The sequence below is a fragment of the Ochotona curzoniae genome, unplaced genomic scaffold, assembly GCF_017591425.1.
Source record: "Ochotona curzoniae isolate NIBS_2020 unplaced genomic scaffold, NIBS_Ocur_1.0 contig_4516, whole genome shotgun sequence".
In the NCBI taxonomy this organism is placed as follows: domain Eukaryota; kingdom Metazoa; phylum Chordata; class Mammalia; order Lagomorpha; family Ochotonidae; genus Ochotona; species Ochotona curzoniae.
In genome coordinates, this window is record NW_024466313.1 from 2,714,566 (window position 1) to 2,732,723 (window position 18,158).

The 18,158-nt window shown below is 60.6% G+C and overlaps 1 protein-coding gene across 1 annotated transcript in view; it reads left to right on the forward strand.

Annotated features, from left to right (window-relative positions):
- Positions 1-716: 716 nt before the first annotated feature.
- Positions 717-18,158, forward strand: part of UMODL1 (uromodulin like 1) — a 39,635-nt gene continuing 22,193 nt past the window's right edge. Inside the window, exons 1-7 of the mRNA XM_040986603.1 lie at positions 717-858; positions 3,273-3,515; positions 7,127-7,294; positions 8,264-8,379; positions 8,704-8,890; positions 9,786-9,929; positions 16,813-17,067. Of these exons, the coding sequence (XP_040842537.1) occupies positions 741-858; positions 3,273-3,515; positions 7,127-7,294; positions 8,264-8,379; positions 8,704-8,890; positions 9,786-9,929; positions 16,813-17,067 (1,231 nt within the window). The 5' untranslated portion in view covers positions 717-740. The remainder of the gene's footprint in view (positions 859-3,272; positions 3,516-7,126; positions 7,295-8,263; positions 8,380-8,703; positions 8,891-9,785; positions 9,930-16,812; positions 17,068-18,158) is intronic.

The window sequence follows — 18,158 nt, forward strand, 5'->3', positions numbered from 1 at the left end:
CTACACAGCATGGGCTGTGAATCTAAGCATGTATTGCACAATGGCCTAGGAGAAAAACCCCCAGTCCCCTACAGCACTGCCAGTCCTCCCCACGTCCCCATGGCCAGGGACGCTTCCAGAGACCTCTGTCCTCCTGGCCGGAGCTGCCATCTGCGTGGACGTGGCACGTGGCACAGCTCAGCCTTCGGACTCAGCATTCCTCAGCACCGCTGAGACCTGGCTGCCGTGGACACGCCTGTGTCGGTGATGTATCCATTTCCTCAGTTTCAGCTGGACTTCACAGCTGCTGAGCAGGAAGAGGGGGAGAGGTGGGGGCTGAGCTCCTGACCTCTGACCCCCATTGTCCCACCATGTGAAGGCCGCCTCTGTGAACCAACGGACCTCTTTGATGGGGACTCTGGCTCCCTCGCCAGCTCTGAGAATGCTTTGATGGAGGGAGTCAGGTTCAGGGCCAGGATGCGCTGTCTGCATGGCAACGAGACGGCTTCCAGTGAGGTGGCTGGGGCCATTGGGGACTCAACTTTCCTGCGAGATATGCCATCTGTGCCAAGCAAGAATGGCCCATGGCACGCAGATGCCCCGAGGGGCACGGCTACGGTGGCAGGCGTTCCCGAGCAGGCTTAAGGGGCGGGCTTCCTGTGAAGCCATTGCCACCATCAGCAGCCCGGGGGACAGAAGGTCTTTGCTCCCAGCCCAGCAACTCAGCTCCTTTCACGGCCCTGCTTGGGGAGACTTGGGCTATGCCAGGGGAGGTCAGAACCCTGTGCCACCAGCGCTGGACCATGCTCAGGGCCTCAGGGCTGGCCCTCCTGGCTCTGGTCAACCTTGTGAGCTTGAGCTGGGCCAGTGGCTTCACAGGTGAGGTGTTCGGGAGACCCTGGAGGAGGAGGGCTCTGCTGAGACGTGGTGAATGCTCCAGCTGGCCTTGCAGGGGCAGGCCACGGAGGGGGGTGCGGTGGCACGGAGGCCAGCTCCTCTGGCACGCACACAGGGGCCTCCACACGCCTGGACAGACAGGGTCACAAGGGTCTGAAGGAGCCCCCCGTTCTGCATTACTGGGGGTGATGTAGCTGTCGTGGGTCTCTCTTTAGCTGCCGTGGCACCTGCTGCCAACCTCAAGAGCTGCAGTCTGGCTCGGCTTCTTGCCGTGTGCACTGCTGGCTGCCCAGGCCTCATCTCACTGGGTCCTTCCGTAGCTGCCAGGCATGGCTGGGGCACAGAGGCTGCGGCATGGGTGTAAGCTCCTGTGGTTGGCACTGGAGGAGTGGGTGTCTTCAGGCAGGGGTCTGACCCTAGGGCACTGGGCTCTCTCATCTCTGAGATCAGACCCAGGACCTGGACGCCTGGGCTGTCGGCTCTCAGACAGACGGCAGGAGCTGCAGGACATTCCTCTCTGGGCGCTGCTAAGCACCAGGCCCGGAGGCAGCCCAGGGACTCGAGAGACCAAATGTGACAAACACCTCCCAGGTTTCCCAGGAGATGCGTGTGTGTGTGTGTAGGTGTGAGTGTGCCTGTGTAGGTGTGTGAGGGCCATGCTGGTGCCCAGCTGCAGTCCTGTGCCTACCAGCCCCTTGACTCCCAGGGGCCCGGGACCCCTAACTGTATCACAGCAGCACCTGCCCACAGGTCAGGGTGGAAAGCGCATGCCCGCCCTGCCTGGCTGACAGTGCAGGGAGCCCTGGGTGTGTCCCCCGATCAGTGAGCACATGTAGCCCCTCACCCACTCCCAAGCTCAAGGCCCAGCTGCCCCGGTCCCTGACACTGAGTTCTGCCCCAGCCCAGGCCTCATGCCTCCTGCCCCTCATAGGGTTTCTCTGCCAGCTCCTTTCCCATGTTGGAGTCAGCCGGCTCCCCAGGCTGACCCCACAGGGCTGGTTAGCAACCAGAAGACCCCAGGCTATTGCTGCTGCAGGGGGCTGGCTCTGAGGCCCCTCCCATCAGCTTCCCAGGATATGGGATAGCCTTGCAGTCTGTATCCTTGTGTGTATGGCAGGGGTGGGGCGAGGGGTGCTGTGAGGTCTCCACTGGGGGGTCCCAGCCACTGCCCCACTGTGGGATGCCGATGGCTGCTGTCTTCATCCCTGCATCTCTCCCCATCTCTCTCCCCATGAGCCAGTCCTGCTGCTCTCAGAAGGAAACAAACCCGGACCTGGAGCCTTGGCCTGCAGGCTGCTGGGTTTAGCAGCGCCCACCCAGCGCTGAGAAATTGAGGATTGGCAAATGCGGATGTGCCCAGCCAGCTGTTTACCCTGTCCTGAGGCTCCTGAGGGCTTTGGGGCAAGGGGAGGAGCGAGGCTGGTGGATGGGGCTGGTTCCTCACCCCAAATCCCACAACCTCGAGGTGCCAGTGACTCCTGGTCTTGTGCCTGTGGTCTGTGGGTGGCACAGGCTTGGTACTGAAGCCCTGCAGTCCACCTCCATCCAGTGCATACATCTGCGGGTCAACTAGAGCAGTCCTTGTCACAGGAGAGACAGACTCTTGGGAGAGCAAGGAGGGAAGCTCCAGGAGCGATGTGGAGAGCAGCCCACAACAGAGGGGTGTGATTGTGGGGTCCTTGCTGATAGGAAGCAGGCTCCAGGCAAGAGATAAGGGAGGGTCTGTCCTGCACCCCATCTCCTAGCAGCTCTGTCCTGCACCCCATCTCCTAGCAGCTCTGTCCTGCACCCCATCTCCTAGCAGGTCTGTCCTGCACCCCATCTCCTAGCAGCTCTGTCCTGCACCCCATCTCCTAGCAGGTGTGTCCTGCACCCCATCTCCTAGCAGCTCTGTCCTGCACCCCATCTCCTAGCAGCTCTGTCCTGCACCCCATGTCCTGGCTGGTGACTGTGTACCCCTGTTGGTATTACAGTCAAATAAACCATCACCATGTGTGAGGGTTTTTGGTTTTTAAAAATTTATTTATTTATTTGAAAGGCAGAGTCACAGAGAGAAAGCTCTTTCATTTGCTAGTTTACTCCCCAAATGGCACAGTGGCTGGAGTTGGGCTGATCTGAACCCAGGAGCCTGCAGCTCAGTTTGAATCTCCACATGGGTGCAGGGTCCCAAGGCTTTGGGCTGTCCCCCACTGCTCTCCCAGGCCACGGCAGGGAGCTGGGCGGGAAGTGGAGCAGCTGGGATTAGAACCTGTGGACACAATCCTGCTGGGGTGTGGTTCGTAGGTGGAGCCCAAGCTTTGGCTCAGTGCAGGGGTCTTTGTCCGCCTGCCTGAAGCCCCTGGTGGACTTGACCCTGGAGTTCTTCCTTTATTCTCCCCACCCTATCCCTGCTGCAGAGACCGGCCTGTCCTTGTTGGGCTATCAGCTGTGTGAGCGCCTGGTGACCCAGCACACCCGCCGGGTGGAGGCCACGCAGTCGTCCCGCGTCACCTCTGTGTCCTGCGGCGGCTGGATCCCCTGGCGACGATGCCCCAAGACTGTGTACAGCACACAGTACGTGGCGGTGGACGTCCCCGAGGCCAGGAATGTGACCAGCTGCTGTGAAGGCTACGAGCAGCTGGGCTTCTACTGCGTCCTACGTGAGTCCAGGACACAGGCTCCCCTAGGAGGAAGCCCAGAAGTTCAGGACTTGCTGGAACTTTCTAGAATGCTGGTCCTCCACCTCGACCAGGCATCAGGATCATTTGAGGGTGGCAGCAGGGGCCCTGAGACTTGGCTCTTTTCTACCCAGAGTCCCCAGTTCCTCACCATCCTCTTGCTTGCTCCGGGCAGTTTGGGGCTACTGCCACCTGCAGGATGTTGGAGCTGGTCACGGGGCAGAGTGGCTCAGCCATCAGTGCCCAAACAGGAAAGGCGCAGTGGTGTAGGGGACCTCCACTGGGGAGCAGGTGGTGACCCGGGTGGCTGGGTGTGACATGAGCTCTGGGAGCAGGTCCTGTTCCCTCTCCTGTTACAAGGTGGGGGTGGGAAGTGAGACTGTGAGGTCAGGTGCTCACCTGGAGTGGGTCCGTATCACCTGCATGGTGGACCCTGCTACTCCGGGGCCTTCTCCTCAAACCAGGAGGCGACACGCGGCAGAGTCCTGGGCCAGAACATTGCTGCAGGGCCACCTGGGCACCCCAAGGAGGTTTTCCCCGGGACAGAGCAGCAGCTGTCCCCTGGGAACCCTGTTCAGAGGTCAGATGGCTCAGGAGAAGCCGTTTATAAGGCATGCTCCTCCACCAGTGATGTCCCCAGGCCACCACCAGTGCCAGCGCCCCAGCCACTCGAGGAGCTGGCTCCAGCCCTGGGGTTATTTTTTTCAGAGCCAGGCTGCCAGGCGCTGGTCTCAGGGGCCCCTCCTGCCTGACACCTGTTCCTTTCCCAGCAGGCACCAGGGTTGCAGCCTTGAGCTGTGCTTACTGCTGTCCGTGGTCCTGGAGCAGCTCCCTTCCTGGGGTGATGGGGTCCACGGGCATCACCTGAGAGGACCCTGGGACCAGGCACACTGGACCTCACTGTGCTGCTCCGTGGAGGGCACCCAAGGCAGCTGCACTTCCTCTACCTGCCGGCAGGTGCTGCTCTCTGGGTTGAAGCTCAAGTTAGCCACAAGATGGGCGAAAGGTGTTTGCAGCCATAAGTGAGGCAGTGGCCGCAGAAGTCAGTTAACAGCCCCTCGGCTTTGTGCGGCTTAAGGCAGGGAGGGGCTGGTGCTGCCATGGTGAATGTGAGGGGCCGCCAGGGACTGAGGAGAGGGAAAAGGTGAAAGTTGCTGCTCTGCAGCTGGTTGTCAGGTATGGGTGACATGTGTCCTGGCCACTTGCCATTTGCCCAGGACCCCAGCATGTTTTTTTTTTCCTTCTGCCCCTGGTGGTGAGCAGGCACCCCTCAGAGGGAGGACAATGCAGGTCACTTCTGCGAGAGATCACCTCCGCTGCCCTGCGGTCCCAACACCATCTCAGCACCTGGCATGTGGAGTCCGACCTCTCAGCTAATACCCACTCACTACACAGTCCTCCTCACAGCCTCCACGGCTGGGGAGGGCAAGCCTAGGACCCCTTGGGGGGCTGGAGACACCCCCTAAACTTCCTGCCCCCTTGCTGGTTGCTGGGGCCTTTTCTGTGAGTACATCCTGTGCTGACCAGGTCAGGGATGCCAGCGAGAGGAAGCAGTGGGTGATGGTTTTCTAGTGGGTGCCACTGCCTCTCCTGGGCATTGCTGTCCCTGAGGCACGGCTCTGGGCACAGTCCACTAGTGCTTGCCAGGCACTGGGCACTCCGTTCCACTGTATGCAACATCTGCCAGGGACTTTGCCCCGCTGCTCTCTGCGGTGCCGAGTGGAGCGCCGACCCCAAGCTCTGTGCAGATGCAGACAAAAAACCTGCCTCAGGATGAGCAACCCTTGATGGAAGCCACCGTTTTGGGGGTGATGGCTGAATTTGCTTTGTTTTTTGAAGATTTATTTTAATTATTAGAAAGCAGAATTGCAGAGAGAGAGACAGAGAACAAGAGCGTGTCTCCATCCCCTGGTCCACTTCCTAACTGGCTGCAACAGCCAGAGCTGAGCTGATCCAAAGCCAACAGCCAGGAACTTCTTCTGGGTTTCCCATGCAGGTGCAGGGTCCCCGTGCCTTGGTCCATGTTCCACTGCTTTCCCGGGCCACAAACAGGGAGCTGGAACGGAAGTGGAGCAAAGCAGACTTAAACTGGTGTCCATCTGAGATGCTGCTTCCCTCTCTGCCACAGTGCCGGCCCCTGTGTTTTCTGTTTGTTTAAGTGGATCCCTGAGTTTAGGGTGATTTTACACCCATGGAGAAGCTGTGAAGAGCACAGAGGGTCCCGTGATCCATGGCCGGTCCAGTCTCTGCTCCCGTAAGCTGCTCCCAGCACCGGCACATGGGGTCCCGTGATCCATGGCCGGTCCAGTCTCTGCTCCCAGCACTGGCACATGGGGTCCCGTGCTCCATGGCCGGTCCAGTCTCTGCTCCTGTCAGCTGCTCCCAGCACCGGCACATGGGGTCCCGTGCTCCATGGCCGGTCCAGTCTCTGCTCCCGTAAGCTGCTCCCAGCACCGGCACATGGGGTCCCGTGCTCCATGGCCGGTCCAGTCTCTGCTCCCGTAAGCTGCTCCCAGCACCGGCACATGGGGTCCCGTGCTCCATGGCCGGTCCAGTCTCTGCTCCCGTAAGCTGCTCCCAGCACCGGCACATGGGGTCCCGTGATCCATGGCCGGTCCAGTCTCTGCTCCCAGCACTGGCACATGGGGTCCCGTGCTCCATGGCCGGTCCAGTCTCTGCTCCTGTCAGCTGCTCCCAGCACCGGCACATGGGGTCCCGTGCTCCATGGCCGGTCCAGTCTCTGCTCCCGTAAGCTGCTCCCAGCACTGGCACATGGGGTCCCGTGCTCCATGGCCGGTCCAGTCTCTGCTCCCGTAAGCTGCTCCCAGCACCGGCACATGGGGTCCCGTGATCCATGGCCGGTCCAGTCTCTGCTCCCGTAAGCTGCTCCCAGCACCGGCACATGGGGTCCCGTGATCCATGGCCGGTCCAGTCTCTGCTCCCAGCACTGGCACATGGGGTCCCGTGCTCCATGGCCGGTCCAGTCTCTGCTCCTGTCAGCTGCTCCCAGCACCGGCACATGGGGTCCCGTGCTCCATGGCCGGTCCAGTCTCTGCTCCTGTCAGCTGCTCCCAGCACCGGCACATGGGGTCCCGTGCTCCATGGCCGGTCCAGTCTCTGCTCCCGTAAGCTGCTCCCAGCACCGGCACATGGGGTCCCGTGCTCCATGGCCGGTCCAGTCTCTGCTCCCGTAAGCTGCTCCGGCACATGGGGTCCTGGCTGGGGAGCAGCCCTGGACACTGCCGCTCTCTGACCCCCTACACTCCATTCCTCCTCTCCCACATGGCCTTGCTGACCCCCCAACCCTGCAGCTCTGCCTGGCCCTGCGGCTCCTACCTAGTCTGGCTTGCAGGCTTGTGCCCCCAGCTGGAGTCCTTGCTGAAGGCAGGACTTGCCTTTGGCTCCCGGGATGGGGCAGGTGCCTAGCACTGTGCCCAGTCCTGAGTGAGTGGGAGGATGGGCGGGGCCCTCCAGGAGGAGGCCTGGAGCCTGCGCTTGGGGCACCAGCCCCTCAGGCCTGCTGCTCCCTGGGGGCTGCATTGAGGGCACCACCACTGCACTTTATTAACCTTGTGTTTCCACTCCTCCCCCAGCTCTGAATCGCTCTGGAAAGTTCACCTCCAGACCCGGGGTCTGCCCGGCGGCGGGGACCGGGCCAGGAGCATCCGCGTCCCGATGCAGCATAGACACCGACTGTCCTGGACTTAACAAGTGCTGCCCCTGGCTGGGGGGCCACCGCTGTGTGACCCCCACACTCCAAGGTAGGGCTGCTGTAGATGCACAATCAGTCATGCAAACTGGGGGATTAGGGCTCAGGAGAGGGGGCAGGGATGCCCTCCCCCATGGGCACACATGGCATGTGCACTGTCAAAATCCTGCCACTGCGGCATCAGCAGGTGAGCACCAGCAGCCGGCCTGGGTATCCTGGAGTGGGAGACGTCCCTTGTAGGGCAGAGTTCCCAGGGCCTCATGGGCAGGGGAGGTGAGTGCTCAGGCGAGTTGCTCAGTGCTCCCAGTGGGGTGTGTGGGCATCTGAAGCGTGCCCCCAGACTTGGCTGACGTCCTCCCAGCCCTATGCTTAGGACACTGCCCCCTCTGTGTCCAAGCTGCCAGCCTTGAATGTTTTCCTGTGACCAGGGGAGAACAGGTGAGCCAGGGTCAGAGCCAGCGAAACAGGTGCTCAAAAATACCCCACCCGACAGGTGCTTGGTATGGGCTACTATGGGCATAAGTGGCACCATAGTTGGCGTATTGTGATACTATATGTCCACTCTGCTGTTAAATGATGATAGAATCCCATCATCAGAAGGGTACATCTGTGCAATGATACAGTTTGAGAGTACAAACAGGATGTGGCACAGTCTACAGTACTTCTATATGTCGGGAAGACATTATGCTACACCGAGAACTAGCAGGTGGATTTATACTCCCAGATAATCTCTTCAAGGGAAGGCCGGCTCTGTGGTTCCCAGCTTTCCTGACTGCCCAGGGACAGGTGTCCACGGCCACTGGAGGAAAGGAGTGAGGCAGGGACCGGGCAGGTCTCACCTGTGCCGCAGATGTGTGGGCGGGGCCTGGGAGGTTCTCACTGTGCTGCAGGTGTGTGTGCAGAGAGGCCAGTGCTGGCCAGTACTCTGCTTCCCAGCTTCTTGTCCCCGACTCCATTGGCTCTGGGGTTCCCTCCGTGCCCCCGGGCTCCTTCCTCAACGGTGTTTGGGGTGTAGATGCAGCCCCCGAGAACATGTTGGCCTGGTACAACGTGACCATCCTGGTGAAGATGGACTTCCAGGACCTGCTGCGAGAGGACCCCCGCCTCTTGAACCACACGCGCCTCCTGGGCTCCCTGGTAAGTGGGGAGAAGGGTGGGGGACCACTGAGGGCATGGCAGGCTGCTCAGCATTGCTAGGGTGCAGGAGGCAGCAGGTGACACCCAGTTAGGGGTGCAGGAGAGAGGTCCATCTCAGCTGCTTTCCCAGGCCATAAGCAGGAAGCTGGATCAGTTGTGGAGCAGCCAGGACTCGAACTGGTGACACTGTGGGATGCTGACATCACAGCTGGTGGCTTAACGTGCTGTGCCACAGCACCGGCTGCCACCACAGGGGCCTCAGTTTCCTCGTCTGAGGCTGGGGGTACCTTCCTACTGCGTGACGCTCTCATCCTGGCTTCACAGGTTATCAATGCCCTGCAGCCGCTGAACGCCTCCGTCCATCACCTGCACTCGGCCAGCAGCGACCCCTCCACCACGCTGTCGCGGCTGCTGCTGGGCCTGCGGCAGCTGCTGCCCATGGCCAGCATCTCTGGCATGCTGGATGAGCTGGTGCGGCGCGTCTACGAGGTGGTCAGCGTCCAGGTGCAAGGTCAGTGCTCCCTTGGGGCGGGGTGGGAGGGGCACCTGGACATCCATGTGCAAGGTGGACTTGAGGGCTGGAACTAAACCAGTGGGTGGGAGCTCTCTGGCACTCTGCCTTTCAAACAAATAAATCTTTAATTAAAAAGAAAAAAACAAGGAAGCGGGAACTGATCCCTCACCCTGGCCAGGAGCGGGGCTGTGGTGTTCGGTGGGTGCCCCGTCTGGGCCTCATGACAGCAGCAAGGGGTCGGGCTGTGTCCGCCTGCTCCCTGCACTTGGCAGCGCCTCGCTGAGGTCGCTGCTCCGGGAACTGTTGCTGCCCGATAGGACCACCACGGAGGGCAGGCCCCGCTGGGCAGGGTGGCGCTGCATGAGTTTTGGTTGTCAATCCAGAAGCCAGCTGCACTCCGTCTGTGGCTGGGTGGCCCTGGTTTCATCCGTAACCACCCTTGCACAGTTCGTGGCACGTGGTCATGGAAAAGATCCATTGATTCAGTTTTTCTGCAACTCGCGTTTCTGTGAGCTGGGTGACCCCTCCCGCGTATGGATCGCATGGATTTCTTCTTTTTTTTTTCCCACAAAGAAAACTTGCAAAATACCATTTCCATGAACTTCTTGAAGACTTCAAGTGCGGATTCTTAAACTGTCTTCATGACGGTGAAAACTGCTGTGTCATTCCCTGGTGCCCCAACTTCTCAGAGTGCTGATGCCAGCTGGGCACTGGCGTGCCCTGCCCAGGTGTTGGCAGCTGCTGGGAGGGAGGCCAGTGCCAGCCTTTTGCAGCATGTCCTGGGGCCACTGCCCAACACACCTGCCCCCCTCTCGCTGCTGGGACCCACAGCAGCGGCGAAGGGTGAGGGGCCGGGGGAGTGAGGAGGTGGGCCTGTCCTCTTTGTCCTCAGATGTGAACGAATGCCTGTATGAAGAACTCAGCACCTGCTTGGGGGCGGAGCTGTGCGTCAACGAGGAGGGCTGGCACCGGTGCGCTGGCGTGCAGGGGTCCTCGGCGGGCCCGCCTCCCCAGCTGCGGAGTCACCTGGAGGAAGGTAGTGCCCAGGGAAGGGAGCCATGCCAGGTGCTGGGTGCAGCTGATCCATATCAAGCAGAAGTAACTTGAGGGAACGGCAGGTTCCCTAACAGGGTGCTGGCCACCCTGGCTGCTTCCAGGTGGCTTTGCAGGTGGCTTTTCCAGGTGCTTTGCAGGTGGCTCTGGGAGGCCTGGGCTCAGGCAGGCTGGAACTTCAGGGCTCTGAGGTGCTAACCTGGCAGACGGCACTGAGCCCACCTTCTTCCTTCTTTTTTTTTTTAAGATTTATTTATTTTTATTGCATAGCCAGATATACAGAGAGGAAGAGAGACAGAGAAGATCTTCCACCCGATGATTCACTCCCCAAGTGACCGTGATGGCCAATGCTGCGCCGATCTGAAGCGAGGAGCCAGGAACCTACTCCAGGTCGAGGGTGTAGGGTCCTGAGGCTTTGGGTCATCCTCGATTGCTTTCCCAGGCCACAGGCAGGGAGCTGGATGGGAAGTGGTGCTGGAATTAGAACCAGTACCCATATGGGATCCTGGTGCGTTCAAGGTGAGGGCTTTAACTGCTAGGCCACCGCACTGAGCCCGAGCCCAGCTTCTTCAGTCATCTCTCACTGTGACCAGTCCAGCACTTGTGAGAAGCCAAGGGAACTTGGTACCAGCTGGGGGCTCCTGGAGTCCATCCCTGGAGGCAGCAGGGTTGAGGGCATGAGCGAGATTCAAGAAGCAGGAAAGTGGGGTGTCCAGCGGCGGGTTAGGAAGCAGGGGAGAGGGGCTAAGAGCAGGCTAGAGGAGGAACCCTGGAGACCACAGGTGAATCAGAGGAGGAGGAGGAAGCAGGGGGCCGTGACATCCTGCTGGAGCAGTCGGGTGGCTCCAAGGAAGGGGACAGGGAGACAGGGCTGGGCTTGGAGCTGGCAGGGAACTGGCAGGGAGCTGGCACTGTGTGTGGCAGCCAGCGTGCCCACGGCTGAGGCAGGTGCAGAGTGAGGGGCTGGGCTGTGAAGGAGGCAGGCTCCTTAGGCAACACTTAACTGTGGACTTGGAGGGAAGGATAGGGGCCCTGGGCATGTAGACCAGGAGCCCCGGCAGCTGTGTGGATCTGCGGGGTGTTGAGGAGTGGACCAAGAAGGACCAGTTCCAAAGCGAAGCCAGAGGGCAGAGCTCAGCAAGCCGGCAGTAGCTGTGAAGGGTGTAACGGGGGCACAGGGAGTCACTTGCACCTGGGGCTCCTGGCGGTGGGGCACGCCAGCTGCTGGGCACAGAGGAGGGATGTGCTGAGGTCCTGGGTGCTGATGCAGGCGCTAGGGCGTAGACTGGAGCAGAGGTGGTGCTGAAGGCTGGTGGGGCCTGGGCATGGCCCACCCTGCCGCTTCCAGAGGGAACTCGTGAGCACGTCTGGCAGCCCTGACACCGGGTTTTTCAGAAGATGGGGTATTTGGTCACATTAGGGAATCTTAGGTTCCGTAAGTGGAGGTAACGGGGCTGTGGCTTCTAGTGTTTTAACAGCACCCCCTGCCCCGTCGGAAGTACTTTCTGCCAGAGCTCCAGGGAACGATGTGATGGGGACTGGGACGACGCGAAGCTTGCAGCCATGGGCAGAGTGACCAGGTGTGGTAGCCAATCCCCATGCCAGCTGACCTGGCACAAAGCACAGGGCAGGCGGCAGGCCGCAGGAGACCCGGCACAGGGCAGGCAGAGGGCAGGCCGCAGGCCGCAGGAGACCCGGCACAGGGCACAGGGCACAGGGCACAGGGCAGGCCGCAGGAGACCCGGCACAGGGCACAGGGCACAGGGCACAGGGCAGGCCGCAGGAGACCCGGCACAGGGCACAGGGCACAGGGCAGGCCACAGGAGACCCGGCACAGGGCAGGCGGCAGGCCACAGGAGACCCGGCACAGGGCACAGGGCACAGGGCAGGCCACAGGAGACCGGGCACAGGGCAGGCGGCAGGCCACGGGAGACCCGGCACAGGGCACAGGGCAGGTGGCAGGCCGCAGGAGGCGGGGTGGAGGCACAGTGAGCAGGTACGTCAGCAGGGCTGCTAAGTGAGCTCCACGCAGCACTGAGGTGTGGGTGCAGCTGGCAGGAAGGAGGTGGTCAGCAGCCAGTAAGATACAGAAAAGACTCAGAGAGCTGAGGGTGTCCCCAACAGCAGCCAGGGTGGGATGGACCAGAGTTCCAGGGTAGGACAGCCGTGGGATGGACCAGAGATCCAGGGTGGGACGGCCATGGGATGGACCAGAGTTCCACGGGGTGGGATGGCTGTGGACAGCCCTGGGATGGACCAGAGTTCCATGGGTCCTTGGACACACTGGGTCGCCCTATGCGGCTGGCAGGTGTGACTGCGTCTCCTGTCATTCCAGTGGAGGACACATCACTCCTCACCGGGCTGGCCATCGCCGCGTGTAAATCCTACGGCATGGCCCTCTGCCGCGGGTGACCAGTCTGCCATGTCGAGCCCCCAGGAAATCAACTGGCCTCCGTGACTGGGATTTGCTTAGGTGGACTGGCCATGCTGCCATGCTCTTAGCCGTTCCTGTTGCCAGGGCAGTAGCCCGCTTCCTGCCCGACCTTCTGCCTCGTGACACGGGCGCAGGGGGTCTTGCTCTCCCCCCAGGGTGGGGGCGTGGCCAGTGTAACAAGCAGGCTGTCCTGTTGCAGGGACTTCCAGAGGCAGTTCCCTCCCTTTGTGCTGGTAACTGGCACTTGGCATGCGGGCTGTGTGCTAAGCACGTGTTGGGTGTTGCCTCGTTTAATTTTTAGAACAGCCCTGGGAGGCAACTACTCTTTTAAAAAATGTTTATATAAAAGTGTTTCTTCCCAAATGGGCACAATGGCAGAAGCCAGGAGCTTCATCAAGGTCTCCCTCTGGGTGCAAGAGTCCAACCATTTGGGCCATCCTCCACTGCTCTCCCACCTGGGAGAGCACGAAGCTCATTAAGCATGAAGCTTCATTAAGCATGAAGCTGACTGGAAAGTGGCACACCCAGGACTCGAACCATCACTCATGTGGGATGTCGGCTCTGCAGGCTGTGGCTTCACCCACAATGCCACACTGCGGGCCCGGAGGCAGCTACCTTTATGGGAAATAAGAGCTGAGGCAGGCCCCTTTCTTGCCTCAGGCCCACAGCTTGTTCTGTGCAGAGGCCTGTGGTCCAGGCTGCGCTGGCCTGTCAGTGGGGACACTGGCGGGACAGCCCTAAGATGGCTGCCATCCTCACAGTGTGCTCCAGGGGGCAGCACCACCGGAGCTGAGCCATGCCACAGCCATTCCCTCCTCTGAGGCCCTGGGCGCGTGGCCCCGGGAACCACGCAGTCTAGGGCCAGCAGAGCTGCTTTCCTTCATGTTCCAGAATCCAGCCTGTAGCGGGAACCTTGGGTCCCTGTTTCCTGAGTGTTTCTGCTGGCGGTGAGGATGGCTGCTAGGAGGGACGGTCGGATGTCCAGCTGAGAGATGCCAGCTGCGTCCTGACCCCCAGTGGGCAGGGGAGCAGCAGGGGGTTTCCATTTGGACGCCAATGCAGATGAGCAATGGGCTGGCTCGGCGCGGAGGCACCAGGCCTTGGAAAATACACGCACATGTCGGATCCTTTTCTTAGGAAATTAGGCAGCCGGCTGGTGACACGCAGGGCGGCCGGGTTCGTGCAGCAGTGGAAAGCCGCAGGAAATCATTTCACGCTCCCATGTCATGTCCCAGGGCGTCCTTGGGGTCACCCTCACACCCCGCACATTGCCTCTGTGCACAGCTGGGATGGAACAGCTACTCAGTGCCTGGACAAACCCTGCTTCCCACTGGGCGGGGCAGCGCCGAGGCAGGGCACCCTGCCTGCCTGCAGCCCTCTGAGACCCCCCAACTCAGCTGCCAGCCCAGATAGCACGGCAAAGCAGGCCCTCTCCTCCCCCAGGGGCTCCCTGGCTGGAGCTGTTGCTGTGGCCACCTCCCAGACGGCCCTGGCCCTGGATGAGCCGGCCAAGCTGCTGCTGCTGCTGCTGGTCTGGCGGGCAGTGCCAGGGGAGCATGCGCATCCAAGGCTCCCCAGGGGGCAGTGGGCACTGTCACTTCAATGCCCCAGCCTTGCCTTTATAGGCAGGATGGCAGGACAGTGGCGCTGCTCAACCTTTGGATTGTTTCCTTGGAAATGAAAGTGTGTTTTCCCTGGGATCACATAGCCACTTAGTGGCACCAGCTGCTCAGATCTGAGGTCCACAAAAGGTGCCACAGCTCCCGGGACCGCGGTGCTGTCGGACTAACCCCGCCCTGGCCTCCCGGGACCGCGGTGCTGTCGGACTAACCCCGCCCTGGCCTCCCGGGACCGCGGTGCTGTCGGACTAACCCCGCCCTGGCCTCCTGGCTGGCAGCTGCCAACTCAGACAGTCTCCTTCCAGCTTCAAGGCCATGTCCTGTTTTCACTCCGTCCTCTGCCCTTCAGCACTCCACCTCCCCTGGCTCTGGCTGAGCAGGACACTGGTGCTTGTCCCTAGGGCCACCGAGTGACCCAAGATAGCCTGCCCACTTCCAGAGCCTGTGTTTCTTTGCGGCTGGACAGGTGCCAGGTCCACGTACTTGCCCCAAAACCTGCTCCAGGGAGAAGTCACCGTCCACTAACTCCCATGGGTGGTAGAATAGCGAGGGATGGTGGGGGAGCAAGGGGCCAGGGGGCCAGGGCCAGAGCAGCCTGTGACCCCCACCTGCCCACTGTGGCCTCCTGAGCTGTGGAGAGCGCTGCTTGGTGCTGCGTGCATGGGCAGCACGAATGTAGCACATAGCGCTTCTGGCAGGTGGATTAGGCACTGCGGCCCACAGAGATCCACTGGGATCCTGGGATCCACCTGTGATCCATTGGGATCCTAGGAGGCAACAGAAATGCAGGGGGGTGGCATCTGAAGCCTGGGCTAGGGTGGAGTCCTCTCCATCTCAGAGTCCCTTGACATGGAGTTGTGACGAGGTCCACAGTGCAGGGCCCAGGCCATGGGCTGCACATGAGTAGAGCATGAAAGAAAATGCTAGAAAGGTGGGATGGCTGGGCCTGTCTTTGCTTTTGTGAGCGGCTTTAGGGGTGTCCAGACAAGTGTGGAGAGAGAGGGGAGAGAGAAAGGGAGAACTGTTCACTCCGCACGTGGCTGCGGTGGCCAGAGTGCCATGCACTCTCCTTCCAGGTCCACCACGTGGGCGCAGGGCCAGGAGCTGGGAGGGAAGTGGAGCAGCCGGCACGCAAACTGGCGCTCACCTAGAATGCAGGTGCTCCTGGCAGTGCCTTAGCCAGCTCCGCCACAACACCGGCTCCACTTAAGGCGGGGAGGGAGAGGCTGGGCGTCCAGTGGCCGCAGCGTCTGACTTCAGGTGGACGCTGCAGACTCATGGCGGTGGGGGAGGAGGGCGTGGGGCTTCACCACTTAGGCCCTTTGCTTCGGGAAAGGCTGCCTGGAACTCCAGCTGCGGGAAGAGAGCCCAGCCCCAGCCGGAACTAACGTGCCAGGTAACCAGCGTTCGGATGGAACCTGGCGCCTAGCCCGAGGGCCACTCACTTCCCCTGTAACCCACAGCTGCTGGGGAGCCAGCAGTCCCCCACCTTTCCCCCTTTTAATCCAAAGAGAGCTGAGCTTTCCACCAGGCAGGAGGGTGGATTTGGGCAGCTACCTCGGAGTGCATCCCAGAGCGCGGCTGTTGGTAGGGAAGTGCACTGAGGGCCGAGGGAGGTGGCCGTGCCCACTGTCCTCCCGTGGACACATGTGGGGGCACAGGCTCAGTGTTCTCGGTCAGCTGACCACGGGGTTTAGCCTGGCGGCCTCAGGTATGAATCTGCATGCAGTGCCTGTGGGCACGGTGCGGGGGCAAGCTGCCGTGGGGGTCATTGCTGCCCGTGTCTTGGCACGGTGTCATGGTCAGCAGTCTGCAGAACTTGTCTTGGCATTCTGCCAAACACTGATTCTGTATTGCATAAAAGGCCACATGTGGGGCCAGCATGGTGGTAGTGTGGGTTAAGCTGCCACCTGTGGCACCAGCATCCTCTATGGGTGTTGGTTCAAGTCCCAGCTGTTCCACTTCTCATCTAGCTTGTGGCCTGGGAAAGCAGCAAGGGATGGCCCAAACGCTTGGGCCCCTGCGTTCGTGTGGAAGACCTGGATGAAGCGCCTGCCTGCTGACTTTGGGCAAGTCCAGCTATGGCCTTGTGGTCATCTAGGGAGTTAGCCAGAAGATGGACGAGCTCTCTCTCTGCTTCTCCCTCTCTATCTCTACAATTATTTCAAAACAAATAAATACACTTTTGTTCTTTTAAAGGCCACAGTGTTATCCACAGCCTGGACCCAGCACCTTGGGTGAATCACACATTTGGCTCAGCCGGAGAGTGTCTGAGATTTCAACCTCAGACTTCCATTCGTTTTTAAAGATGTATTTATTTTTTCTTGAAGTCAGGGTTACAGAGAGAGAGAGAGAGAGAGAGAGAGAGAGATTGCATTTGCTAGTTCACTCCCCAAGTGGCCACTGTGGCTGGAGCTGAGTTGATCCATAGCCAGGAGGAGCCTGGGGCCTCTTCAGGGTCTCCCACGCAGGTGCAGGATCCCAAGGCTTTGGGCCGTCCTCGACTGCTTTCCCGGGCCACAGGCATGGAGCAGCTGGGACACGAACTGGTAATGTTGGCACTACGGGTGGATGACTGGCATGCTGTGCCACCCGCATCGACACCTCTTGTTTCTTGTTTGTCTCAGTGGCAGCACTTTGACATCTTGCCCTGCTGCTCGCATGCTCTGGCAGCTTCGGGGAGAGAGGGCTTGGCCCCCCGCCTCGGACGACCGGGTTTGGTTTACAGTCGTGCGTGGGCCGGCTTGGCCACGGGAGGTGAGGATCCACCTGTGCTTCAGGGAGCTCTCCCTGACGTCTCCTCTCCCCTACAGACTGCCCTCCTGTCGGTGACCACGTGGCGCACAATGTCACCAGCACTGGCTTCCGCGTGTCCTGGAGCTCCAGTCCCGCCCAGAACCGCACCTTCCACGTCCAGGTGTCCAGGGGCGGGGTCCCGCTCAGCAGCTCCTGGACCCGGGCCCAGACCGTGGCGGTGGCCGGGCTGGAGGCAGGGGTCCTCTACGAGGTCAAGACCAGCTACCAGGGCTGCGGGGCTAACATCTCGGCCGTGCTGACCGTCAAAACTGGTGAGCTGCCAAATGGATTGCGGGTCATCCTGGCCCTGTTCTGGGGACCCAGTATGGCTGCCCCACAATGTCCCAGAGCACATTAGGGCAGGGACATTCCATCCAAGTCTCTCACAGGGGTGGCAGGGGGCCCAAGGGCTCAAGCCATCTTCTGCTACTTTCCCAGTTATATTGTGAGAGCAGAGACCATGTGGGATACTGGTGCTGCAAGTGGAGGCTTAACCTACTATGCAATGGTGCCCCTAGCTTTAAAAAGTTATTGAGAAGGGGCTGGCATCATGGATCAACGGGCTAATCCTCTACCTGCAAGAGCTGGCATCCCATGTGGGTGCTGGTTTGTGTCCTGACTGTTCCACTTCCATCCAGCTCCCTGCTTATGTCCTGGGAAAGTGGCAGATGGTGGCCCTAGGCCTTTGGCTTCTGCACTCACGTGGGAGACCCGGAAGCAGCTCCTGACTCCTGGCTTCGGATCAGCTCAGCTCTGGTCATTGCGGCTATTTGGGGAGTGAACCAGCAGACAGAACATCTTTCCCTGTCTCTTCTCTGTAAATCTGCCTTTCTAATAACAACAAATTAAAAGATTATTTGAAAAGCAAAAACACATGTACATATGCTGCTCCCCCAACAGAGGCACACACACACATGCAGAGCGAGCGCCCTGTTTGCTGGCTCACACCCTCACCCCCAAACGCCTGCTCTGACGGACTGCGCTGGAGTGGGGGGGGGCTCTGTAGATGTGTCCCTCTGGAGCGGCGTGAACCCCGACACCCAGGCTGTCACTGCCATCCAGGGCATCTGCATTAGCGGGAAGCTGGGGTTGCACATGGCAGCTGGGCTCAGCGCAGGGCCTGGAGCGTGGATAAGGTATCCCAATGGCCTTTTAGCTGCTGAGCCAGGTGCCTATCCTGGGCCCTTTCTGCAGGAGAGTGGTTGGCAGAAGGCCTGGGGCAGGGGGGTTTTGTGGGAAGGTCTTCCCTGCAGAGTCCTCGCAGAGTAGGTGGCAGCTTGGGTGACGGAGCAGCAAGGGGGCAGCTCACTCCACAGCAAATCCACCCTTGCAGTCACCATGTGACTGCACTCAGGAGGGACCC